General features: G+C 38.3%; 1 protein-coding gene across 2 annotated transcripts in view; it reads left to right on the top strand.

Annotated features, from left to right (window-relative positions):
- LOC126260110 (glutamyl aminopeptidase-like) overlaps positions 1 to 20194 on the top strand; it is a 191845-nt gene extending 171651 nt beyond the window's left edge. For both annotated transcript variants that reach the window (XM_049957346.1, XM_049957347.1), the window contains one exon: positions 17188 to 20194. In XM_049957346.1, the coding sequence (XP_049813303.1) occupies positions 17188 to 17334 (147 nt within the window). In that variant the 3' untranslated portion in view covers positions 17335 to 20194. The remainder of the gene's footprint in view (positions 1 to 17187) is intronic.
- The last annotated feature ends 1315 nt before the right edge of the window (positions 20195 to 21509 follow it).

Raw genomic sequence — 21509 nt, 5'->3', positions numbered from 1 at the left:
TACCCTCGCTAAAAAAAAAAAAAAAAATAAATAAAAAAAAATTCGCATTTAATACTGAGTGGGATTATTTGAGACCAGGAGAACAAGAACTCTTCAGACCATTTCTTTATTGCCTATTAGCTAATAATTTTCTCTTTTGTGTGACACAAAATTAAATAAAGGAAACGTAAAACCAGAAAAGACAAGACACAAGCAAGACATTACGGTACACATTTCTTAGGTCCTAACATTTCTTTCTCTCTAACCTTGCTACACCTTTACATGGTGTGCTTTCCTTTCTGCGAAAGAATCTATTACCTCATCAAAGTTCGTCAAACATTTTGCTACGTGAAAAATCAAAATGTCATTGTCTAATACTGAAAAAGCTGTTAATATGTGTAGTACCCAACACTGGTGTAGTGTCTTTCTAATATTGCAGCAATTGTACGAGGGCTATCCACAAAGTACATTACGTTTTGGAATTAAAAATAAATAAAGTACTGGAAATTTTTTTTATTATATACAGATGAAAGCCACACTTAAATATTACTTTTCTACATAGTTGCCATTTAAATTAAGGCACTTATCATAGTGATGGACGAGCTTGGAAATTCCTTCATCGTAAAATTCGGCCGCCTGCGCCTTCAACCACGTGGTTACCTCTTCTTGAAGCTGTGCGTCGTCATAAAAACGCTGCATAGCCAACCACTTCTTCATTGCTGGGAATAAGTGGAAGTCGCTCGGTGCCAGGTCGGGACTCTACGGCGGATGAGGAAACAACTCCCACTTAAAAGATTCGAGAACTTCACGAGTGGCGTTTGCCATGTGAGCCCGGGCGTTGTCGTGAATCAGCAAGATCTTTGAGCCCAACTTTCCCCTGCACTTGTAATGTACTTTGTGGATAGCCCTCGTAACACATGCCAAATAAGTGAGACTGTTTTGGCACAAACTGTCATTTTTATGTACCTCATTTACATAAATAACACAACAGAATAAATTCACAAATACCAGTATAAAATGCTTATTAGGCCTACTACAAGCAAAAAGTTTTATGTTAGGAAATAATTTCACATTTCATTCAAACACTCCAGTTTCTCAAACATGAGACTCAAATGCAGTAGCACAACATTTTTATACAAATTTGGAATCGTCATATTCTTCCATATAATTTGTGTGATATGCCTGTTTCTTCTCCTTCCTCTTTCTAACAACCAATCTTGTCATCACTAATTCTGCAACTATTCTTGCCATTGTCAAAACTTATTCTTCAGTTAACTTCACTAACCCTGCCAGAATCACTGGTTCAGTTACCCTGCGTTTATTCTCTGGTTAGGCATTATTACGTGTTCGTACAAGGTGTTTCCCATGCTACTCCGAGAATAGAACTTAAGTGGCTTCTAACTGGGCTTTGCACAACTGGCCCTTACTAATGCAGCGACCTGGCAAAAATTTTCTGTCAGAATTTCATTTTCCTAGATACACCGAGAAGATAATATGTAATCTTTCTTTCTTTTTATTCCTGTTAGTTGTTTATTTCCACTCTGGAAGTCTGAATCTATGGATTTCGCTAGTAATTATACCAGTGCTGATCATTCGAACACCCAATCAACCACATAAACAAACAGAAGTTGGAATTCACCTGTTCAGTTTTATTCAGCTCAGCTTGTATAGCACCATCCCTTTTGTCTGCAGGGAAATCATTTATTGCTAGATGCATCTTTTTTTTTTCCAAGAATATGAATTTGGCGCCCCCTGGAATTTGCACCTGTAACAGATACAACAGATTTCCCCCCCCCCATATGCAGGCCTGCTAATACCAAGTGTACACAGAGCTGTACTGAAGAGATGATCAGGACTATAAATATTACATTGTCAATGTAATACTTAGAGTCCTGACCTTCTCTTCTGTATTGCTCTGTGTATAATTGGTATTAGTATGTTTGGTTCTAAAAGTCCTCTGTCGTATATTGATATTCGTGACTATACATTATTTAAGTAATGACAAATGTAATGTTGTGGCTTAAACCATTATGATAGTCAAACATGCATTTTATACATTACTTTATGGCTGTTGATAATCACCTTCCAGAAACGTTAATAAGTCATTACCTTGGTGCCTGCTTCGTCATACATGCCATATAGATTTCCCTTCCTGGCACCAGTCTCTCACAGCTCCACAGGCAGTAACAGTACTAGAACATGTGCTTGGTTGTCACCACCCACGTGCCCTAAATTTACATTCATTTCTGTGGTCTCGGCTTTTTTTTGGTAACTGTTCCTTTTCTTTGCTACCTTTTATTTTTCCTTATCTTTCGTTCTAGGACTTATCGAGTGCTCAGCACCCCGTTACCTGTGCACCATGTATAAGGCATTTAGGTTTCCACTTCTATTGACTCTTGCACAGTGTTTTTTCAGTAAGCTGTGTCTTGCTTATTACCCTGTCTTCCACCTTTAAATTGACAGGTTCTCAGATTTCATCTTGTGCAGTCTTTGTCTAGTAAGACTCCCCTAACCCTGGATTTTGGGCAGCTTCTTTGTAACTCCACCATTTCTTAAATCTCACCATTCCCTTTCCTTCACCGAGCGAGGTGGCGCAGTGGTTAGCACACTGGACTCGCATTCGGGAGGACGACGGTTCCATCCCGTCTCCGGCCATCCTGATTTCGGTTTTCCGTGATTTCCCTAAATCGTTTCAGGCAAATGCCGGGATGGTTCCTTTGAAAGGGCACGGCCGATTTCCTTCCCAATCCTTCCCTAACCCGAGCTTGCGCTCCGTCTCTAATGACCTCGTTGTCGACGGGACGTTAAACACTAACCACCACCACCACCACCACCCTTTCCTTCATCCCTCTTTCTTTTTCCTAAACCAAAAATGGCACCAGCAGCCCCGAAAGCTTCCACGTCTTTATATATTTTATTTGTTTTTCTCCTGGCACCATTTGGTGAGCAGATTTTTTAACCTATCAGTATTATGTAAGTAAAATGGGTGCTACCTCACACCTTGAAAATTATAAATGAACTGTTCCATATCATCCATTTCGACAAACTGTCTTGAACCATATAAACTATCTTGAACCATCCGATATTCCCAATAGCATTACAACTACTTGATTAATAAATCTAATATCAGTTACATATGAAGAACAATATAAAATGCACAGCATTCATGAAATTGATGTTTGAGCACACAGTAGCTAGTTATTTAGTGCCTGTGTGAAAATCTAATGAGATAGGTGTAATTATAATTAAAAATCACATAAACACACTCTACATCTGTCAGTTTGAAAACTTCTACTCAAAATTATCTTTCAACAGTGATCAATCTTAAAGAACACAGCTTAAAAGGTTCGATAGCTTACCACCAGACTAAAAAATATAATCCAGGTATTCTGCAACACAATGTAACCTCCAGCCTTGAAGTGTAACCTCCAGCCTTAAAGCTTAAGCAGGTGACCAGACAATGTACAAAATACTAAATATTGTAACACAGTTTTCTCGCCACAAGTTAAGATCGATGACAGGTTCGATTCTGCTCTCAGATTTGTATGTCATGAGTACATCTGCATACTCTGCAAGCCACTGTGCTGTGAACAGCAGAGTGTACTTTGTACTGGCGTTATCAGTTTTTTGTCCTCCTATTTACAGATTGAACTACAGAAATACAGATTCTGTTCAAAAAATTTCTGAATTTTCGTAATTTTGCACCAGTGGTGTGTTGGAGTGAATGTGGTTGGCATCCCTGCTCACACCTTTGTTTAATGTGTAACTGCTGTAAGTTTCATTATTGTATGTCTGTTAGTTATTGTTTGGTGCTTTATTGAGTAGAATGTTGTCACCTAGGTTGTGAATTTCGAGATGGCAGAGGTAGAGGAGCATGGCATCTGCATTAAATTTTGTGTGAAACTCTAGAATACCTTTACAGAGATACATCAAATGATGCAGGAATCCTATGATGATAGGTGCTGAAGCCACATTCAGTGTTATAAATGGTTCACACATTTTAAAACTAGCCAGACAGAAGTTAAAGATGACCCTTGTTCAGGACTCCCTTCGATATCTACTGATAACACCCAAATCAGTAATGTCAACAAAATTGTGTGTGCCAATCGAAAACTGACTGTCTGAGAGATTGCAGAAGAATGTAACATTTCAGTTGAATCATGTCATGAAGTCCTCGCACAGCATCTTGCACTGCATCATGTTGCTGCCAACCATCCCACAACTCATGAGTCAAGACTAGAAAGACCTCCACCTAGCAATTTGTGAAGAGCTCAAGGATTGCACAAATGAGAACAAGATGTTTAAGAGAATCATAACTGGTGATGAGATGGGAGTGTACAGTTATGATGTTGAGCCCAAGGTTTAATCTTCACAATGATTCAGGAAAAGTTCTCCAAGACCAAAAAAAGCTCGTCAGGTCAGGTCAAATGTCAAAGCCATGCTGATAGTTTTCTTTGACTTTGAAGGATTAGTTCATCATGAATTCATGCCACAGGAACAAACTGTTAATTGATGGTACTATCAGGTCGTGTTGCAATGCCTGCGGGAATATGAGAAGGAAACAACTTGAAATGTGGTGAAACAATTCATGGCTTGTGCGTCATGATAATGCACCTGCACATTCATCCCTATTGGTGTGTGACTATTGCACAAAAAACGAAATTGCTGTGCTGCCTCATCCTCCACACTCTCAAGACCTGGCTCCTGTGGACTTCTTTTTATTTCCAAAGTTGAAAACCCCATTGTAAGGATGGAGATTTGCAATGATAGACAAAATAAAAGGAAATTTGCAGACGGTGCTTTGCGCGATCCAGCAACATGCATACCAAGACTGCTTCCAGAAGTGGAAATGGCATTGGGAGCAGAGTATCAATTGTTGAGGAGAGTATTTCAAAGGAGACAGTCCACAATAAGTAAAAGATAAGGGAGAAAAATTTTTTGGACGAAGTTCCGGAATTTTTTCAACAGACCTCATATGACTGTGTGGCTCTGTATGCATCCTAAATTCCCTTATCTTATTCTCACGATCTGTAAGAAAGATATGTGATGGCAGCAACAAAATTGTTTTTCTTGAGAACAGTTTCCTAAATTTGAGGCAGGTGTTCACAAAAACAGCCACCTTTCTTTCAAAGATTCACATCTAAGTTCCTCTGAATATTTCAGTTAAATTTTCATGTGGTCTGTACCAAACTGTTATGATCCTAATAGCACACTTCTGACTTCATTCAATTCTGCAGTCATTACCACTTCATAAGGACTCCAAATACTGGAACAATACTCTATAATCTAAATTTGTCTGTTTAATCTATAATTGGTCACAATAGCATTGTGGCTGTGATTTCCTTTACAGATGCATTTCCCCAGAACCCTTCAAACAAATATAATTCTTCCATTTGTTTCCCCAGCAACGGATTTCATATGTTAGTCCCCTCTCATATCAGTATGTAGTATTACAGTTAGAGACAATACTTATATTGTCTCTAACTGTAATACTATATACTGATATGAGATGGAATATGTGACAGGCTCCAAAAGTTTACTACTAATCTGATATTACTGGATTCTTTCACTTCTTTCTGGCCATTAACTTGCATTTACATACATTTAAAGAAAACTGCTATTCCTTGAACCAGTCTTTCCACATCATCCAATGATACTTTTATTTGGACAACAGCTCTATCATGTAACAGTCTGACAGTAGAACTGACCCTAACTGCTAATTTGTTTATGGGCATTGAGAGCATTAATGACCTTGTTATGCTTTTTTTGTGGCTCACCTGATGATACTTTCCTGATATCAAACATTTGCATCCCAGTGTAAAGTTACGTGTTTTTATTAGTCAAAAACTGATCTAACTAATCACACATCTATGAAGATATTCTATGTGACTGTGTGCCAGTTGTCAGTTGACAATGTGGTACAATGTGAAAGAAGTTAACTCTCAGTCATAAACTTTCAGAAAGGTTTTGACTCAACTTCAACAAAATCTGTACTACCAGCTCTTGAAGAGCAAGGCATTTATTCATGCTGTGTTGGTATACTGAAGAATATATTCATCAAGATAGTGGGAAATTTAGAACTGAAAGAGGAGTCATGGATCAACACTCCTTATAAGCTCTAGTCCCTTGAAGATTGCTAAAGACACTACATCATTATGAGCTGCAACATATATGCTAAATCCTGTTTAAGAATAAACTTAATTTTTGTTCATTGAGTTTAAGACATTCTGTGATTAACTAGAGTTGCTCATGCTTTCAAGTGTATAAATGTTGTCAGTAAAGTATTAATATTGAAATGTGCCACTTTTTGTGATGCTTCAAGCCATGCCACATTACAGGCTAAATATGAGGCAACATAATTCAGCATCGACTATCACGTACCTACAAATGCTCTCATGAGCCATATAAGGGTTAGAACTCAACAGATTTGGCAAGAAAATCCTGTTTTATGGTTTGCACAATTTGAAAGTCAGTTTGTGTTAGCTCACACAACTTCCAGTGAAATGAAGCATAGTTAAGTCGTTGCTGCTCTCAATGAGGTCAAGGCTACTAAGTCTTGGATACCTTGGCCTGACCTCCAAGTGCTGAAAAATACACTGCCATTAAAAATAATCTGATCAGTTATTTGTCTCAATCTGAAGCCAAACAATTGGAAAAGTTCCCTCCACACACAGGGGATGAGTGATCATATGCCTTCCCAATTGCTGCATTGCTTACAAACCCTGGCTAGCAGTGCCGTTAATGGAAGCATTCTGCGAATCAACTGGCTCCTGTGCTTACCACCTGACACACAGAAGATATTCAGCAGCATAGCACAAAAAACAGCGGACTGCGAGGTGTCTCTGCCTGCATACATTGCAGCCTTATTGCCATAATCAGACAGTTCCCTGGCTAGGCATAAATCACTCAGCTTATTTTATAAGTCACCACTCTTCAGAAACAACATCCCAGTTGCCTGTCACAGTGCTAATGCTCTCCGAGGAAATGCCACCATTTGCCTTCAGCTGAATAGGTATGCTGGTACCACAGATGATTTGGCTCAGAAGCTCAACAATGCTGTTCCCTGTGTGAGATGAGAAATTTGCTCAGACGTAAGTAATGACAGCAACTGGCTTCCCAGATGCCAGCTGCCAACTGTTTGTCACTGAACCCCATATGAAATTGCAGTTTGTAGACACAGGTGCAAACGTATCAATGCATTCATCTTCTTGACTACCTTGCCCTAGTGGTGATGAATGTTGCCCCTATGCTGCTCATGGTTACACAATTTGCATGATACTCTCACTGAACTTCAGTCTTCATCATGAGTTTGTGTGAAAATTCATAGTGGCAGATAAAGCAGATATAGCATACCACATCCTTGGAGCATAAAATTTTTTCAGCCTGCTATTGGACCTTCACTACTGCCAACTTCTTGATACAGCTAACTAACTTAGTGGGCATTTACACGAAGTAGAAAACACTGCCGTACACTTGATCACTGGTGATTCTCTATATCTGGTACTCCTTAGATAGTTCCCAGAGATCACTCAGCAGCTACCCATCTTAAGACTTTTACAGCAGTTAACAACACTTTATATTCTAACAACAAAAGGAACAACAATTCACACTTGACTTCATCAGTTACCATCTGAGGCACTGAAGTTAGCTAGTGATGCAGGAATTTTCTTTTATTCTGAGATCCGCCAAACAGCAGCTGCGTCTCACATCTCCAAATCATTTCAAAGAAGACAAATGGATGGTGCCCATGTCATGATTACTGGTAATTTAACACTGGAACGAGTCCTGATTGGTAACCTGTCTCTCATTCAGTATCCGTGGCAGCCACATTTTCTTAACAATAGACTTGGTCCATGCTTTATATCATATGCCCATTGCTCTAGAAGACATACCTGAAACAGCTGTTTGTACTCAGTTTGGCCTATTCAAGTTGACTAGACTACCTTTTGGATTATGCAATGCTGTGCAGAACTTTTCAGTGCTTTATGGATTAAGGCACATGCAGTCTTGACTTGTGCTGCATCTGTATTGATGAATTTTTAGTGATATCCAGCTCCGAAACAGAACATCTGGATCACATACATCAAACCTTCACTCGCCTCCATTCATATGGTTTAGTCATCAACCCACCAAAATGCAAGTTAGGAGCACTTAAAGTTTAATTCTTTGGTCATACCATTAGTGCCCAAGAAATTTGGCCACTGCACTATAGAATGGAAGCCATAAACAATTTCTCACAGCCTGTAACAGTCTGTGAGTTACAAAGATTGCTCGGCTCAGCTAACTATTATCGTTGCTTTGTGTGCAATGATACTCTTCTCGCTGCTCCATGATACTCTTCTCGCTGCTCCATTGAATGACTTCTTAAGAGATTCACTGAAATCAAGTGACAAATTTTAGTGGACTAGCGAAGCAGAAACCATCTATAATGATGTGAAGAGTACTATTGCAGAGGCCATACTTTAGTATACCATGTTCCACAAGTGTGTCTCATTTTGATGGTTGATGTGTCTACAGCTGCAATATGTTTTGCGCTTCAACAACGGATAGATCAACATTGGTTTTCTTCAGTCAGAAACTATCTCTGTTGCAACAGAGATGGTCAACATATGAACACAAGTTATATGCGGGTTATGCCTCTATAAAGAAATTTTGCCATATGCTTGAAGGCTGATCCCTGATCACAAGCCACTATCTATGTTTTTTGTTAGAGGCCAGACAAATCAACGCCATGTCAACTGCAAAATTTACATAATGTAGTGCAGATTATGACTCGTATCATCCATGTTGATGGGGAACTGGATGCATCTAGGGACAGCCTTTCCTATGTAGACGCAATTATTGATAAAGTCAAAACTACCGGACGTATAAAAACTGTGTGCATACTTGCTGCATGATTTGCCCCATCACGGAGTCCAGAATACAATAAAGCAGGTTAAACAAGTTTTTGTGTAGTTAAATATGGACAGAGTGTTTGTGGACAAATGTTTGTGCATCAATGTGTGGCCTGCCATCGATCGTAGTAATATCTGTTGCCTTGTTGCAGCCATCTTTGCAGATGGGTTGCTCATTTCAGAATGCCTCTACATAACACCACTGACCAAGGGAAGCAATTTGAGTATGTCTATTCAAATGACTCACTATTTTCGTAGGCACGAAATGTATTCTAAGTGCAACTTATCATATAACAGAAAATGGTTTGGTTAAATGTCTCCATCACTAATTAAAAGCCTCTCTAAGGTGTCATGAATCACAATGTTGGACAGAAACTATGTGAATTTACCTACTGGGTGTTTTCATTACCATCAAGGAAAATCTTAATGCCACAGCAGCCAAACTGTTCTGTGGTAAACCAGTCTGATTACCTAGTGAATTCTTCAGCAATATGCCTCTCATTCAGGCTTCAGATTTTGTTCAAAAATTACATTCATACATATATCCAAGCAGCATACTTGCACCCCTTTCATTTTTCCTATATTTGGGACAACACCCAGTCATCACGAGGCAGAGAAAATCCCTGACCCCGCCGGGAATCGAACCCGGGAACCCGGGCGCGGGAAGCAAGAACGCTACCACACGACCACGAGCTGCGGACGCAATGTCCTTATTCTGTTTGTTCTATGATTTCATTTTTGTTAGTTGACTTTCAGATATTCTATGATAAGCTTGCATAGACCATATTCTTGTGTGTGTATTATAAATTTTGTCAATAACGTATCTGTACCAAAATGCAACTCCCTGAATTGAGAGTAAACAAGAATGAATGTGAGTTGATGAAACTTACATGAACCATCTGTGTTCTGATAATGGCATTTTAATCCTTGTCTTTTGTCCAAATAAACTTTTACAAATGATGGAAGACCTTAATAATGTAAGATTGAAAGTGGGCCTGAAAAATTAGTTATAAAACTAAAATAACATATAATCAACATACTGAAAGGAAAACAGTGCAAATTAATCACACAATTATAGCAGCAGTTGGAGGGTTTCAGTATTTACTAGTGACCTCGTCCAGCTTCGCACGGGTGCATTTTCTTCCAGATGACTTGATTTGCTTAGCGTATTTTGTTTTGGGGGTCACAAATAAAATATAGAGGAGAATGTCAAATGAATATCACCATTTTCATATAACTTACATGATGTAAGCAGTGCACACCAGGAAAGTTGTCTGGAGTCATGATTATTCTGTGTGTGTGTGTGTGTGTGTGTGTGTGTGTGTGTGTGTGTGTGTGTGTGTGTGTGTGAGTGTGAGCGATACAATATGTATCAAAGGCTGGCTGACGTGGCACAAATAAAAGAAAAAGTAAGGGAAAACACACGAGTTACATATTAAGGTCATGATACAGTACTCCTACTGTGAGATTTAGTTGGCACTGTAATGCCTTGTTGGAACCGACTGACCGCTGCAATATTTTTGTCCAAACTGTTTTACGAGGCTGCTTTGCTGTGACACACAAAGAATCATATCTGTGTGGGGTTTGATCCAATGAAGGCAGAAAGCTGAAAGTTGAGTCACCCGCTGTGCTGCTGAAAGAACGTACTGTACATAAGCAGAGCAAAGTTGCTGAAGTACTTTTTCAGAAAACATTTCATTTGAAGCACAAAAAGTAAAATGCCACAATTTGGATTCACCTGTTTTTTCACTACGCAAGTGTTCTCAAATGATTGCAGGGAAACTATTGATTACAAATATTTGATTATAAAACAGTAAATCTTACATCACAGCATGATGACGAAGCGGTTATTGTTTCTGTCTAGGAATCCTGGATACTCGGTTCGCTCGACAAACAATTGAACAACTCATATTAATGAGTTTTATTACAACAAGACAAGTACAAATACTCAACTTTTATTGGTATGTTGCAAGCAAATGGCATCATACAAAATAATCAGTCTGCTTCACAATAGACAAACACAAGTCTGTGCTATGTAGAGAGTGGTAATGAAGAGGCTACGATGCATCAGTTAGTGAAGTGGCTGCCACTAGTCGGGGGTGACGGTTATGTCCTCTTCACCAAGGGGCCGCTGCTGTCGAGTTGTCGTCCTGGAGGGAAGTTGGTCAGCATGTGATTGGCTGACCTCTTCTCACAGCCATCTCTTCTCTGTCATTCCCGACTGGCATGCCGACACTGACTTTACGCCATAACAGTTTCATTATTGGTCATATTCATTACAATACCTCAAAGTTGAATAACTCACAGACCAGTGTTAAAAGAATTTTCAGTGAATTAAGAGTACAAATTCTGACTTGTAATCTGAGAAGTGGGAAATTGGAAGTCTGAAATTGTCATATTTTAAAGTGCACCCCTCTACCTTCTGTAGGATTATTTTGAAATCTTATGTATTCCTCTGCAAGAGAAGTCCATTCAAGAAGATTTTACCCATGTCTTTACGATCTTTAAAAGATCTAAATCCCTTTCTCACAGAGGAGATTCATTTACCAGTCTTCTGTGTAATTTGAAAGTGTCCAAACAAATAATATGTCTCATCGCACAATGCAGAGAATTGGGTTTGCATCTATGTTTGACTTGATGAAAGCAGGAAGCTTAAAGTTGAGTCATTTGCTGCACTATTGAAAAACTTTCTTTATATAAAATGCAGTATAGCTGCATCCAATACTCTGTTTCAATCTATGCATAAATAACTGAAAATCCCACGTTTTTGACTTGCAGTTTTTTTTAATGCAGTTTTATGAAATAATTGCAATCAGTTAGATGTCACTTAGGTGACTTGCATATCCCTAACCAGTTGACAAGCCGGGAAAAGGGGAGCTACAGTGTAACAGGGGAACCAAGTCATGATAGTTTCTGGCAAATCTCCTCCGCATTATTAAGAGGTGAATGTTAAGTTAAAAAGCAATGTGAAAAAAGTTGACCCAACCAGGGTTCAGGCCTACAATCGGTTCCCAACCAAATGACCTGTCACTAGACCATCAAGCCATTTGTAAGTTTGGTCATCCTTTCTCCTAACTCGTGGTAATGCTGCTGCCATGAGTTATGGCGGCTGTTCAGTAGGCGACAGTGACATCATTTCCACAACTTAACTTTGCTTCCTCATAATTCAGACAACTTGTGCAAAATTTTTATAAATTACATACAACATTCCTCATGAATCAATGTCTCCATGAGTGTGAACCAGATCAAAATCTCTACAGCAGTGACTGCACATGCACATGCACATGCACATTCAGATGCTAGAAGGCAACTTCAATTTACATTATCATTCAAAAGATTTTGAATATTAGTGATTTTCAGGAAAAAATGCAAATTGGAACCGGAAATGTTAGAAATACTCACAAGTCAGATTTGGAATTATCTTTTATTGAAACTAAACACGTGCAGTCAAATTTTACTCTCCTCACAGTAGCCTCATTTGGCTTTAATCGCTGCTCTGCACTCTCGATGTCAGCTTCATCAAGGTTTCCTCGGTGATATGCCACCATTCCTCTTGTAGTATGGTCCAGAGGTGATTAACGTTGGTAACAGGCCTTAATTTAACTGGTCTATCCAAGTGATCCCAAAACAGTTCAATAGGATTACATTTGGGGGATAGGGGTGACCAGACCATATTTTTCATTTCCTTCTTTTTTTCTAAATTTGCCAAATACACTATACACAGTTTTGAAGTGTGTTTAGGTTGTTATTTTCTGTAGGGCGGATCCCTTGCCAATCAAATGAGTTCCACATGCTTTGCATGATACTGTAGAATGCGACGGCAATCTTTTTTCTTCATTGTCCTGTTTATTTGTAAAAGTTCACCAGTCTTACCACCTCCAAAACATGCCAGACCATGTGGGAACCCCTTCTGTGCTTTAATGTTGGATATACACATCGATGTAACATTCATTCGCCTGGCAACCAGTGAACAAACTTGCGTTGTTTTGTGCCAAATGCCTCAAATTTGGATGTGTCAATGAAAAGTACTTTTTTCCATTGATTTTCTGCCCCACTTTCATGTTGTCTTGCCGAGTGTAGACTCTTCTGCGTATTAATAGCTGTCAGTAATGGTTTCTTAGCTGCCACATCCCCTTTAAGGTTCACTGCCTGAAGACGTATTTTGTAGTACTTACACTCAGCGGCTTTTCTCTGTTGTGATTGAGTCCTGCCGCTAAAACGGGCACTGTTTTGAAGCAATCACATTTACTTCTGACTACTACATATTTTTTCATCACTTTTTGATGTGACTTTTGGCCTATCCTTTCAAGATCGGTCCATATTTTGGACAGTATCCGCATGCCTCTGCAAGGGATAATGGACACATCCTAAGGAAATATGTTCTTGACATGTTATTTGTCACACAGTAAGAGCGACTGCACATAAAAATACGATTGCAGAATGTTTTTCTGTTGAAAGCTCCTTTCTTTGTCCCATTATTGGTGTTTACACAGCACTCACTGAAGTTAACTCTTTGATTTCTCATGCATAACTACATGCCCCTTACTTTCCTGTAACCATGTTTACAGATTTGTTGATGTCTTATGAACGCCATCTTCTGAGGAAAGATTATATTATGCCACCACAATACAAAATTAGTGGCATGCAATGCTTGGAACTAGAACAGCATAACAATGGGAAGTTATGTTTTGAATGATTTCGTTTTTAAAAATGTAGAACACTACTCTTAAACGTTATCTTAATCGTGACACTGGGGAAACAATATAGCTAATTCATATTTGAATCTGATAACTAGGTTTTTTATCTTACTTGCACTGTGCGATAGTGTATTTATATAGAGAAGATGACAACTAAAGACAACAACTGGAGGGACAGCAAAAGAAACAAGCAGAAAAGTAAAATTGATCTGGACTATTTTTATGAACTAAGCAGAAGTTTCCAAACTAGCCTCAGACATGTTTGAAATGAAGAATTTCTTATTAGTGTGTTTACTATTTTTGAGTTATGGCAGGGGGACAAGGACTAATTAAAAAACTGGGAACTACTCTGCAATAAATTGAGAGGCGCAAGTCGAGGACTACTAGGAGAGTTTTTAACTAAGAAGTGTATCTGGAATCAAAGAGGTGTGAAAGATTTAATAATGACTGTAATGAATATGAAAAGGACATAGGTGGGATATGTAGCCTGAAGTGTGACGTGTCATTCTGGGAATGAGAGGCTCCCCTCCCTGTTCCCCATTGGCCAACAAAAGGTGTTCATAAGTTAAGGTAATTAGGAAGTAGGAAGTAACTCACTTTCATGAGGTGTTTTATGGTCTGTGTAGATCGGAGTTGTATAGTTCCTGTGCTATCAGTGAGGAGGGGTGCAAATGGAAGCTTCTACTAGCTGAGTGGAATCACCTGCTCTCAGGTGCCACAGTTGAATGGCGTAAAGAGAATGTGATCACCATGGTGTCAAAGGAATGCTCACCAGAAAACAAATGATACTGAAATATATTTGCACGTTGTTATTGCCTTGATGGACTCTGATAGATACACATTCTCTTGTCTGATTGAATTACATGCAGATGTAATTAGTCCGTCATCATCTATAACTCCATATTACGGGCAATACAGTGAATTCAGACTATCTTGGTGTGTTGTTCCAGTGTTGTTGTTGTTGTGGTGGTCTTCAGTCCTGAGACTGGTTTGATGCAGCTCTCCATGCTACTCTATCCTGTGCAAGCTTCTTCAACTCCCAGTACCTACTGCAACCTACATCCTTCTGAATCTGCTTAGTGTATTCATCTCTTGGTCTCCCTCTACGATTTTTACCCTCCACACTGCCCTCCAGTGCTAAATTTGTGATCCCCTGATGCCTCAGAACATGTCCTATCAACCGATCCCTTCTTCTTGTCAAGTTGTGCCACAAACTCCTCTTCTCCCCAATTCTATTCAATACCTCCTCATTAGATATGTGATCCTACCCATCTAATCTTCAGCATTCTTCTGTAGCACCACATTTCGAAAGCTTCTATTCTCTTCTTGTCCAAACTATTTATCATCCATGTTTCACTTCCATACATGGCTACGCTTCATACAAATACTTTCAGAAACGACTTCCTGACACGTAAATCAATACTTGATGTTAACAAATTTCTCTTCTTTAGAAACGCTTTCCTTGCCATTGCCGTCTACATTTTATATTCTCTCTACTTCGATCACCATCAGTTATTTTGCTCCCCAAATAGCAAAACTCCTTTACTACTTTAAGTGTCTCATTTCCTAATCTAATTCCCTCAGCATCACCCGACTTAATTCGGCTGCATTCCATTATCCTTGTTTTGCTTTTGTTGATGTTCATTTATATCCTCCTTTCAAGACAGTATCCATTCCGTTCAACTGCTCTTCCAAGTCCTTTGTTGGCTCTGACAGAATTACAATGTCATCGGCGAACCTCCAAGTTTTTATTTCTTCTCCATGGATTTTAATACCTATTCCGAATTTTTCTTATGTTTCCTTTACTGCTTGCTCAATATACAGATTGAATAACATCAGGGAGAGGCTACAACCCTGTCTCACTCGCTTCCCAACCACTGCTTCCCTTTCATGCCCCTACCATCTGGTTTCTGTACAAATTGTTCATTTAACCATACAGTGAAGCTGCATGCCCTCGGGAAAAATTACGGCTTTAGCTTCCCCTTGCTTTCACCTGTTCACAGTACCAGCACAGCAAGGTTGTTTTGGTTAGTGTTACAAAGCCAGATCAGTCAATCATCCAGACTGTTGCCCCTGCAACTACTGAAAAGGGTGCTGCCCCTCTTCAGGAACCACGTTTGTCTGGCCTCTCAACAGATACCCCTCCGATGTGGTTGCACCTATGGTACAGCCATCTGCATCGCTGAGGCACGAAAGCCTCCCCACCAACAGCAAGGTCCATGGTTCATCAACAAAAGAAGTCTCTTTCAGCATCTTTTGATGCAAAAGGAGAAGCAGCCCACTAAGAAGAGCTGATACACTGTTAAAGGGGCACTGATGAGCAGGGCCCTTTCAGCACAAGAAATACAGCAACCGATAAATATATTGCGAGTAGTTTGAAGAATTAACCTACGAAAATTTTACAGATCCACCTATCACCAAAATAAGAAAAGTAGGAAGAAACATTTCAAGCCAAATAAATGGGTGGTAGATGGACTGTAAAAGATCTTTGTATGACTGCATGAGATAAAAAGACAGAGGCAGTTCCCTAATGGTGACAGAATACATGCAGAAGCAGTGAGAAAGCATATAGCTGAACACTGTAATCCTTGGATAAATAAGTCTGGAGGAGGCCAAATGACTGTTGATGATGATTGCAGTTGGAATGACGGAAATTCCTGGGAGGAATATAAATAATGGAAGGAGTAAAAGTAACAACACACTCTATAGTTGAGACATTGAGTGGTTGATGGAAAAAATAAAGAATGAAAACATTGCTGAAGTTTTGGGTGATGTCCTCCTTCAGTGCTAACTAGTGTATAAAACAAAAAGGAACACATGCACAGGACTACTTTTCCCTGACCAACTACACTGTATCAGCAATAGAGATCGACTGGGATGTGGGATACTGTCATGTGGAGTGGGCGAGGGAGAAAAAAGGAGTTTGATAGAGGAGGGGGTGTTGATAGGAGGGGAAGGCAGCAAACATATGGAATAGGAATGTGGCATTGGTGTGTTCGCAGCTGCATCTGGTACACAGAGGATTGGGAGGGGGAGACGGAATAAAGGAAGAGAGAAGCTGCAGAGAGAAGAGTGTGCATAGAATTATGAAATGGGTGGCATGAAGGTAGGGGTGGAGGTGGGTGTGTCAGAGGGTTTAGTGGAGACCAAGACCAAAAGGATTGCAGAATTGAAGGATGTGTTGCAAAGATGAGTCAGATCTACATAGTTCAGAGAAGTTGGTATTATGTCTTGGTTCAGGAAGGGGATGGAGGTGGCTTTCAGATGGTGTAGGTTGTGAAACAGCCACTAAGTAGAGTGTATTATGCTCAGAAGCTTATTTCACCACTGAGTGGTGAAATCTTCCCTTGGCCACAGTTTTAGGTGCCTTTCGTTTGCATTTTAACCTTCTCTGATTCCTGTGTATTAGGTTAGGAACATTTCATAGAGTTCTTCTATACTCAGTGTATGCACTTGATATTCTAAGTTGCAACGCCTGTAACAACTCACTATTACCTGCTTTCACCATTCCTTTGCCCCTCTTCCCCCATCAGAAAATGACACACATTGCCAGAATTAATTTGGTAGTTCTCAGAGTTATAAATTCCATGAATTTATTTCTGCTTCTTTGCTCATAGGTTTCACAGTTCTTCAGTGACATGAATGTTGGTTCCGGAAGTCGTTCATTGATGCAGAGCCTTGAAACAATCCAACTTAATATACACTGGGTAAAAAACAATGAAGATGACATTTATTCCTGGCTCAAAAATTATCTCAGTAGATAATACCTACACAAATATGGACATTATTGCAATGCCTAGGCATTCTGGATAAGATAAGTGACTCAAGGATGGCCTTCCTTAAACTTTGTGATTTTTGTCAACCTTGTGTAATATGTGTCGATTGTTGTTAAAAAATGTAAGTTTGTGATATCTGTCTATATGTTGTATGTTTCTGTGTGAATTTAAATATTTAAATTAATGTTACAAGTGAAATGTTTATGAATGGTAGTTGTTTTTATCTAAAATTAATTTGTATGGTTGGAAAGTATGGGGAGGAGAGGGGGGAGGCATGTGTAAATGTGACTTTCAGGTTCTGTGTAGTAAAATGCTGCTGTTGATCGATTGGTTACCAGTGACTGGTTGATTTTAACACATTCTATTGGATTTTTCAGGAATGTATTATGTGTGCCTAGTATGTTTACACCACACCAGCAGCTTGTCCAAAAACTGATATTCAAATCTGCTCTCTGTTCATTTTACTGATTTCGTACCAAAACTTATGTTACAGTCTAATATTTCCTTTAATCAAAAATTTCTTCATTTTTACTGTAATTATTTATTTTCGCAGACAGTGTACATATGATACACCTTGTCATCACGTGTTAGATGAATCACACAAGAATGCTTTCTTGCAATAACTATCACTCTTTTTCTTGCAATAATTAATTCTCTTTTGCAAATAAAAATTTTGTGTATAATGCTAAAATGAGAATATTTAGAATCATTTCTACTGCAAACCTCAGGCATGCACACTTAGAATTGTTAGCAGCTTATTTTTTTACACACTTGTCAGTCTTAGGTAAGCTGTTTCCCTGTTTGTCTATCAGCTACCACTATGATTCCTCAACAAATACATTAGTTATTATAATGCTCTCCCCTCTGAATGCAATATTTTCAAATTGCTGGAAGCATTTTTATGTTATGTAGTATCCTGTTGGTTGCAAAACATCATTATGCCTAATTGGCTGAAACTACAGCAACTCAGTTGCTGTCTCAGTATTATGAATGGTGCAAATAAATTAAAAGTATCTGGATTACTTTTTGAGGCCTTAAGCTCACTTTTCACCAGCGAACATTTCATCCACTAAGACAGCCATTACTGCTTGTTCCAAAGTGTAATCTCTATTGCCCATATTATTAGCAAAATAAAATATTTCAGAACAAATACGCAGTTAACAAGGTGATTTCAATGAATTCTCATTTTATTACTATTCATATAACTAAGAGATAACATAAAATATGTTCCTGCTTGTGTTGCCACCTGAAGTTTTGTGTGTATCAGTTTCAAAGATATTTGAGTCTCATGACTTTGTTCCTAATGAGTGATCTTGTTTCACAGGGTCCTAATCACTTCTATACAAACAACATACTTAGAACTTTTTTAATGCTGTATTAAAAATCTATTCACATCATTCAGTATCCAGTTATCAAGGTCTCTTTACATCACAGAGCTCATAATCCCTTAGCCCAGGGAAATCACATAATGCCCAGGTGTCACTTGAATAAATATGGACAGCACTTTTGTTATGACAGTACATTCGATGAACTTAAAAAATGTCTTCTGTAAGGATGCCCTTTTTACTGTATATCACATCAAAAGTTATATTTTACACTTCTCAGAGTATAATCTTAATTCCAAGTAAGATGCAGCAATCCTTGTGTGTGGACCCTTGAATGCCATTCAAAACTGTCTGAATGAATGTGAAACCATTTCACTAACTGTGCCTTTCTGGTGATGTTAAAGCATGTTTTTCACTTCAAGGTCATCTGTCACAAATACTGATCAAGCTGTGATCTATGCTTCAACGACCTTTGCATGTTAACACAAATCCATTATTCATATTGATACAAACTACCTAAATGTGTGATTTATATATTTATAAAGTGCATTTAAATGTTGTAGAGCTTAGTTAGTGCTGGATGTGGTTTAACTACTTTATACTGTTGGCTATGGTAACACAATGTGCAGTTTGCAAAAACATGTTCCATTTTTATTGTGCTGCTTTAATAAAATCAGGTGTAACTACTTTATACTGTGGTACATGACACACATTATGCGCTGCCTAATCTGAGGCCTATGTACTTGTATTTCCATAACACAAACATAAAAACTGGGATCACAACAAAATGTAATCTACATTAAGAATTGAAAAAGGTCTTTTAAAGTTCTTTTGAGGTAACCAGACTGATTTAACATAATCAAGATTTTATAACATGAACAGGTATTTACAAAAATTTTAGAAAAAAAAAACTGCCAGTACATATTTTGCTAGGTGAAAGGAACTATGTAGAATGTGTTAGTCATGAAAATCTGCGTACTGGATGTATCATTTTTATCCTTTGACATAAACTGTACTGAATATTGAAGTAAAAAGAATTTTTATGAATTTTATTTATCTTTATGTAAAATGAAGGAAAATTTTGTATGCTCTTCTCTGTCAATTTTCTCTAGTATGTTAAAAGTGGAAGCTTTGTTGTGGTTAGTCAGTAAGACAATATCTTACAAAAGCTCAAATAGCTTTCATTATACCAATTCTTACATTTCTTCTCAATATAAATGCATTATTTAATTTAATCTGTACAGTTCTGAGAATTAATAGCACTGTCTGTGTTGCAGGCTATTTATATCTGTTCTCGTAAATTTCTTCATGCATAGTGAGATGTAAATATTGCAGATTTTTCATTGTTGCATGTGAATGTGTTCATGAGTTGTAAAATTTGTCTTGTATTTTCTAAGGAGCTTATGGGTTTTTTATTATTTAATTTTGAAGATACTGAAAAATGTTTATATTAATTTTGTACAAAAATCTTTATTTTCCATACTAATTTAACATTAAGCTGTATATTTTGTACTGTCAGGCCCACTATGATCTTTACATACTGTTAATAGAATGTAATTCTGTACCCTATTGTTAACAATATGGTACAACAGCATGGAGTTTTAACTTGTTTACCTTATAGTACAAAAATAATCTGTTATGCAGGAAGAAAATGGGTGAGCAGCACCATCTGTTAGTATTACTGAATGAATATCATACAAACAGTGACATAGCCAAAGACCGATGTAAGATTAAGATTTAGTAATTGTGTTTACACAACCTATGGTTTGTATTGCAAACATGAACTAAATGTATATGCTTTTTACAGTCATATAATTAATGTATTTTGTATAGTGTTGGAAATAAAGATGATATTTTTGTTAGTATTTGTGAATTCATTGCATAAATAGCAGAAGTCCTTTCTCCAAAATTTCGGTCTTTCTTAATGAGAGAATGATAAAACATACTGGTGGTTGTAGAATATGGTCTTGGTGCAATCACTGTCAGCTGATTCTGATGTGAATCTTAAAAATGTTGAACGTTTGACTACAAGAGTCACTACTTTCATTTTTCACAAATGCACTAAATTGTTTTGATATGCACAAAGCAGTATTTCCACTCAAAAAGAGAAGGAGCATGAATGAGTTTCTCACATCACACACTTCAAGCATCAAGGCAACTGATTGTTCTGTCTGGATATATGCTAGCAAAGTGAAGGTGGACATGAAGCCCATTAACATCATACTGAGAGAGAGAGAGAGAGAGAGAGAGAGAGAGAGAGAGAGAGAGAGATTAAGATGATATGATTAAGCCTCATTACATGTGGCAATTTCATTATTGATTTTCTGTTTGATAGCACTAATTAAAACACCTAAAGTGGTGATGCTCTTCTTTGGATCATTTTTCACAGCAAAAGTCCCATTGAGAATTAAGGTCATAACGCAAATATCTATTTACTACTATTCGCCTGATGTCTTCTGTTTCACGGTACTCCTCCACGATGGCAGCTCGGTGGGGCCGTGCATTATCATCCATCAGGAGGAAGGTGGGACCCACTGCACCCCTGAAAAGGTGGACATACTGGTGCAAAATGATGTCCCGATACACCTGACCTGTTACAGTTCGTCTGTCAGACATGCAGGAATATAAGGCACCAATGATAATCCCATCCCACACCAGCAACCCATGAACTCCATACAGGTCCCTTTCAAGGACATTAAGGGGTTGGTATCTGGTTCCTGGTTCACGCCAGATGAAAATCCAGCGAGAATCACTGTTTAGACTATACCTGGACTCGTCCGTGAACATAACCTATGATCATGTACTGTGTTCTTGACACCAGGCTTTACGGGTTCTCCT

The sequence above is a fragment of the Schistocerca nitens genome, chromosome 5 (genome assembly GCF_023898315.1).
Source record: "Schistocerca nitens isolate TAMUIC-IGC-003100 chromosome 5, iqSchNite1.1, whole genome shotgun sequence".
Taxonomy (NCBI): domain Eukaryota; kingdom Metazoa; phylum Arthropoda; class Insecta; order Orthoptera; family Acrididae; genus Schistocerca; species Schistocerca nitens.
This window is presented reverse-complemented; position numbering and strand designations above follow the sequence as displayed.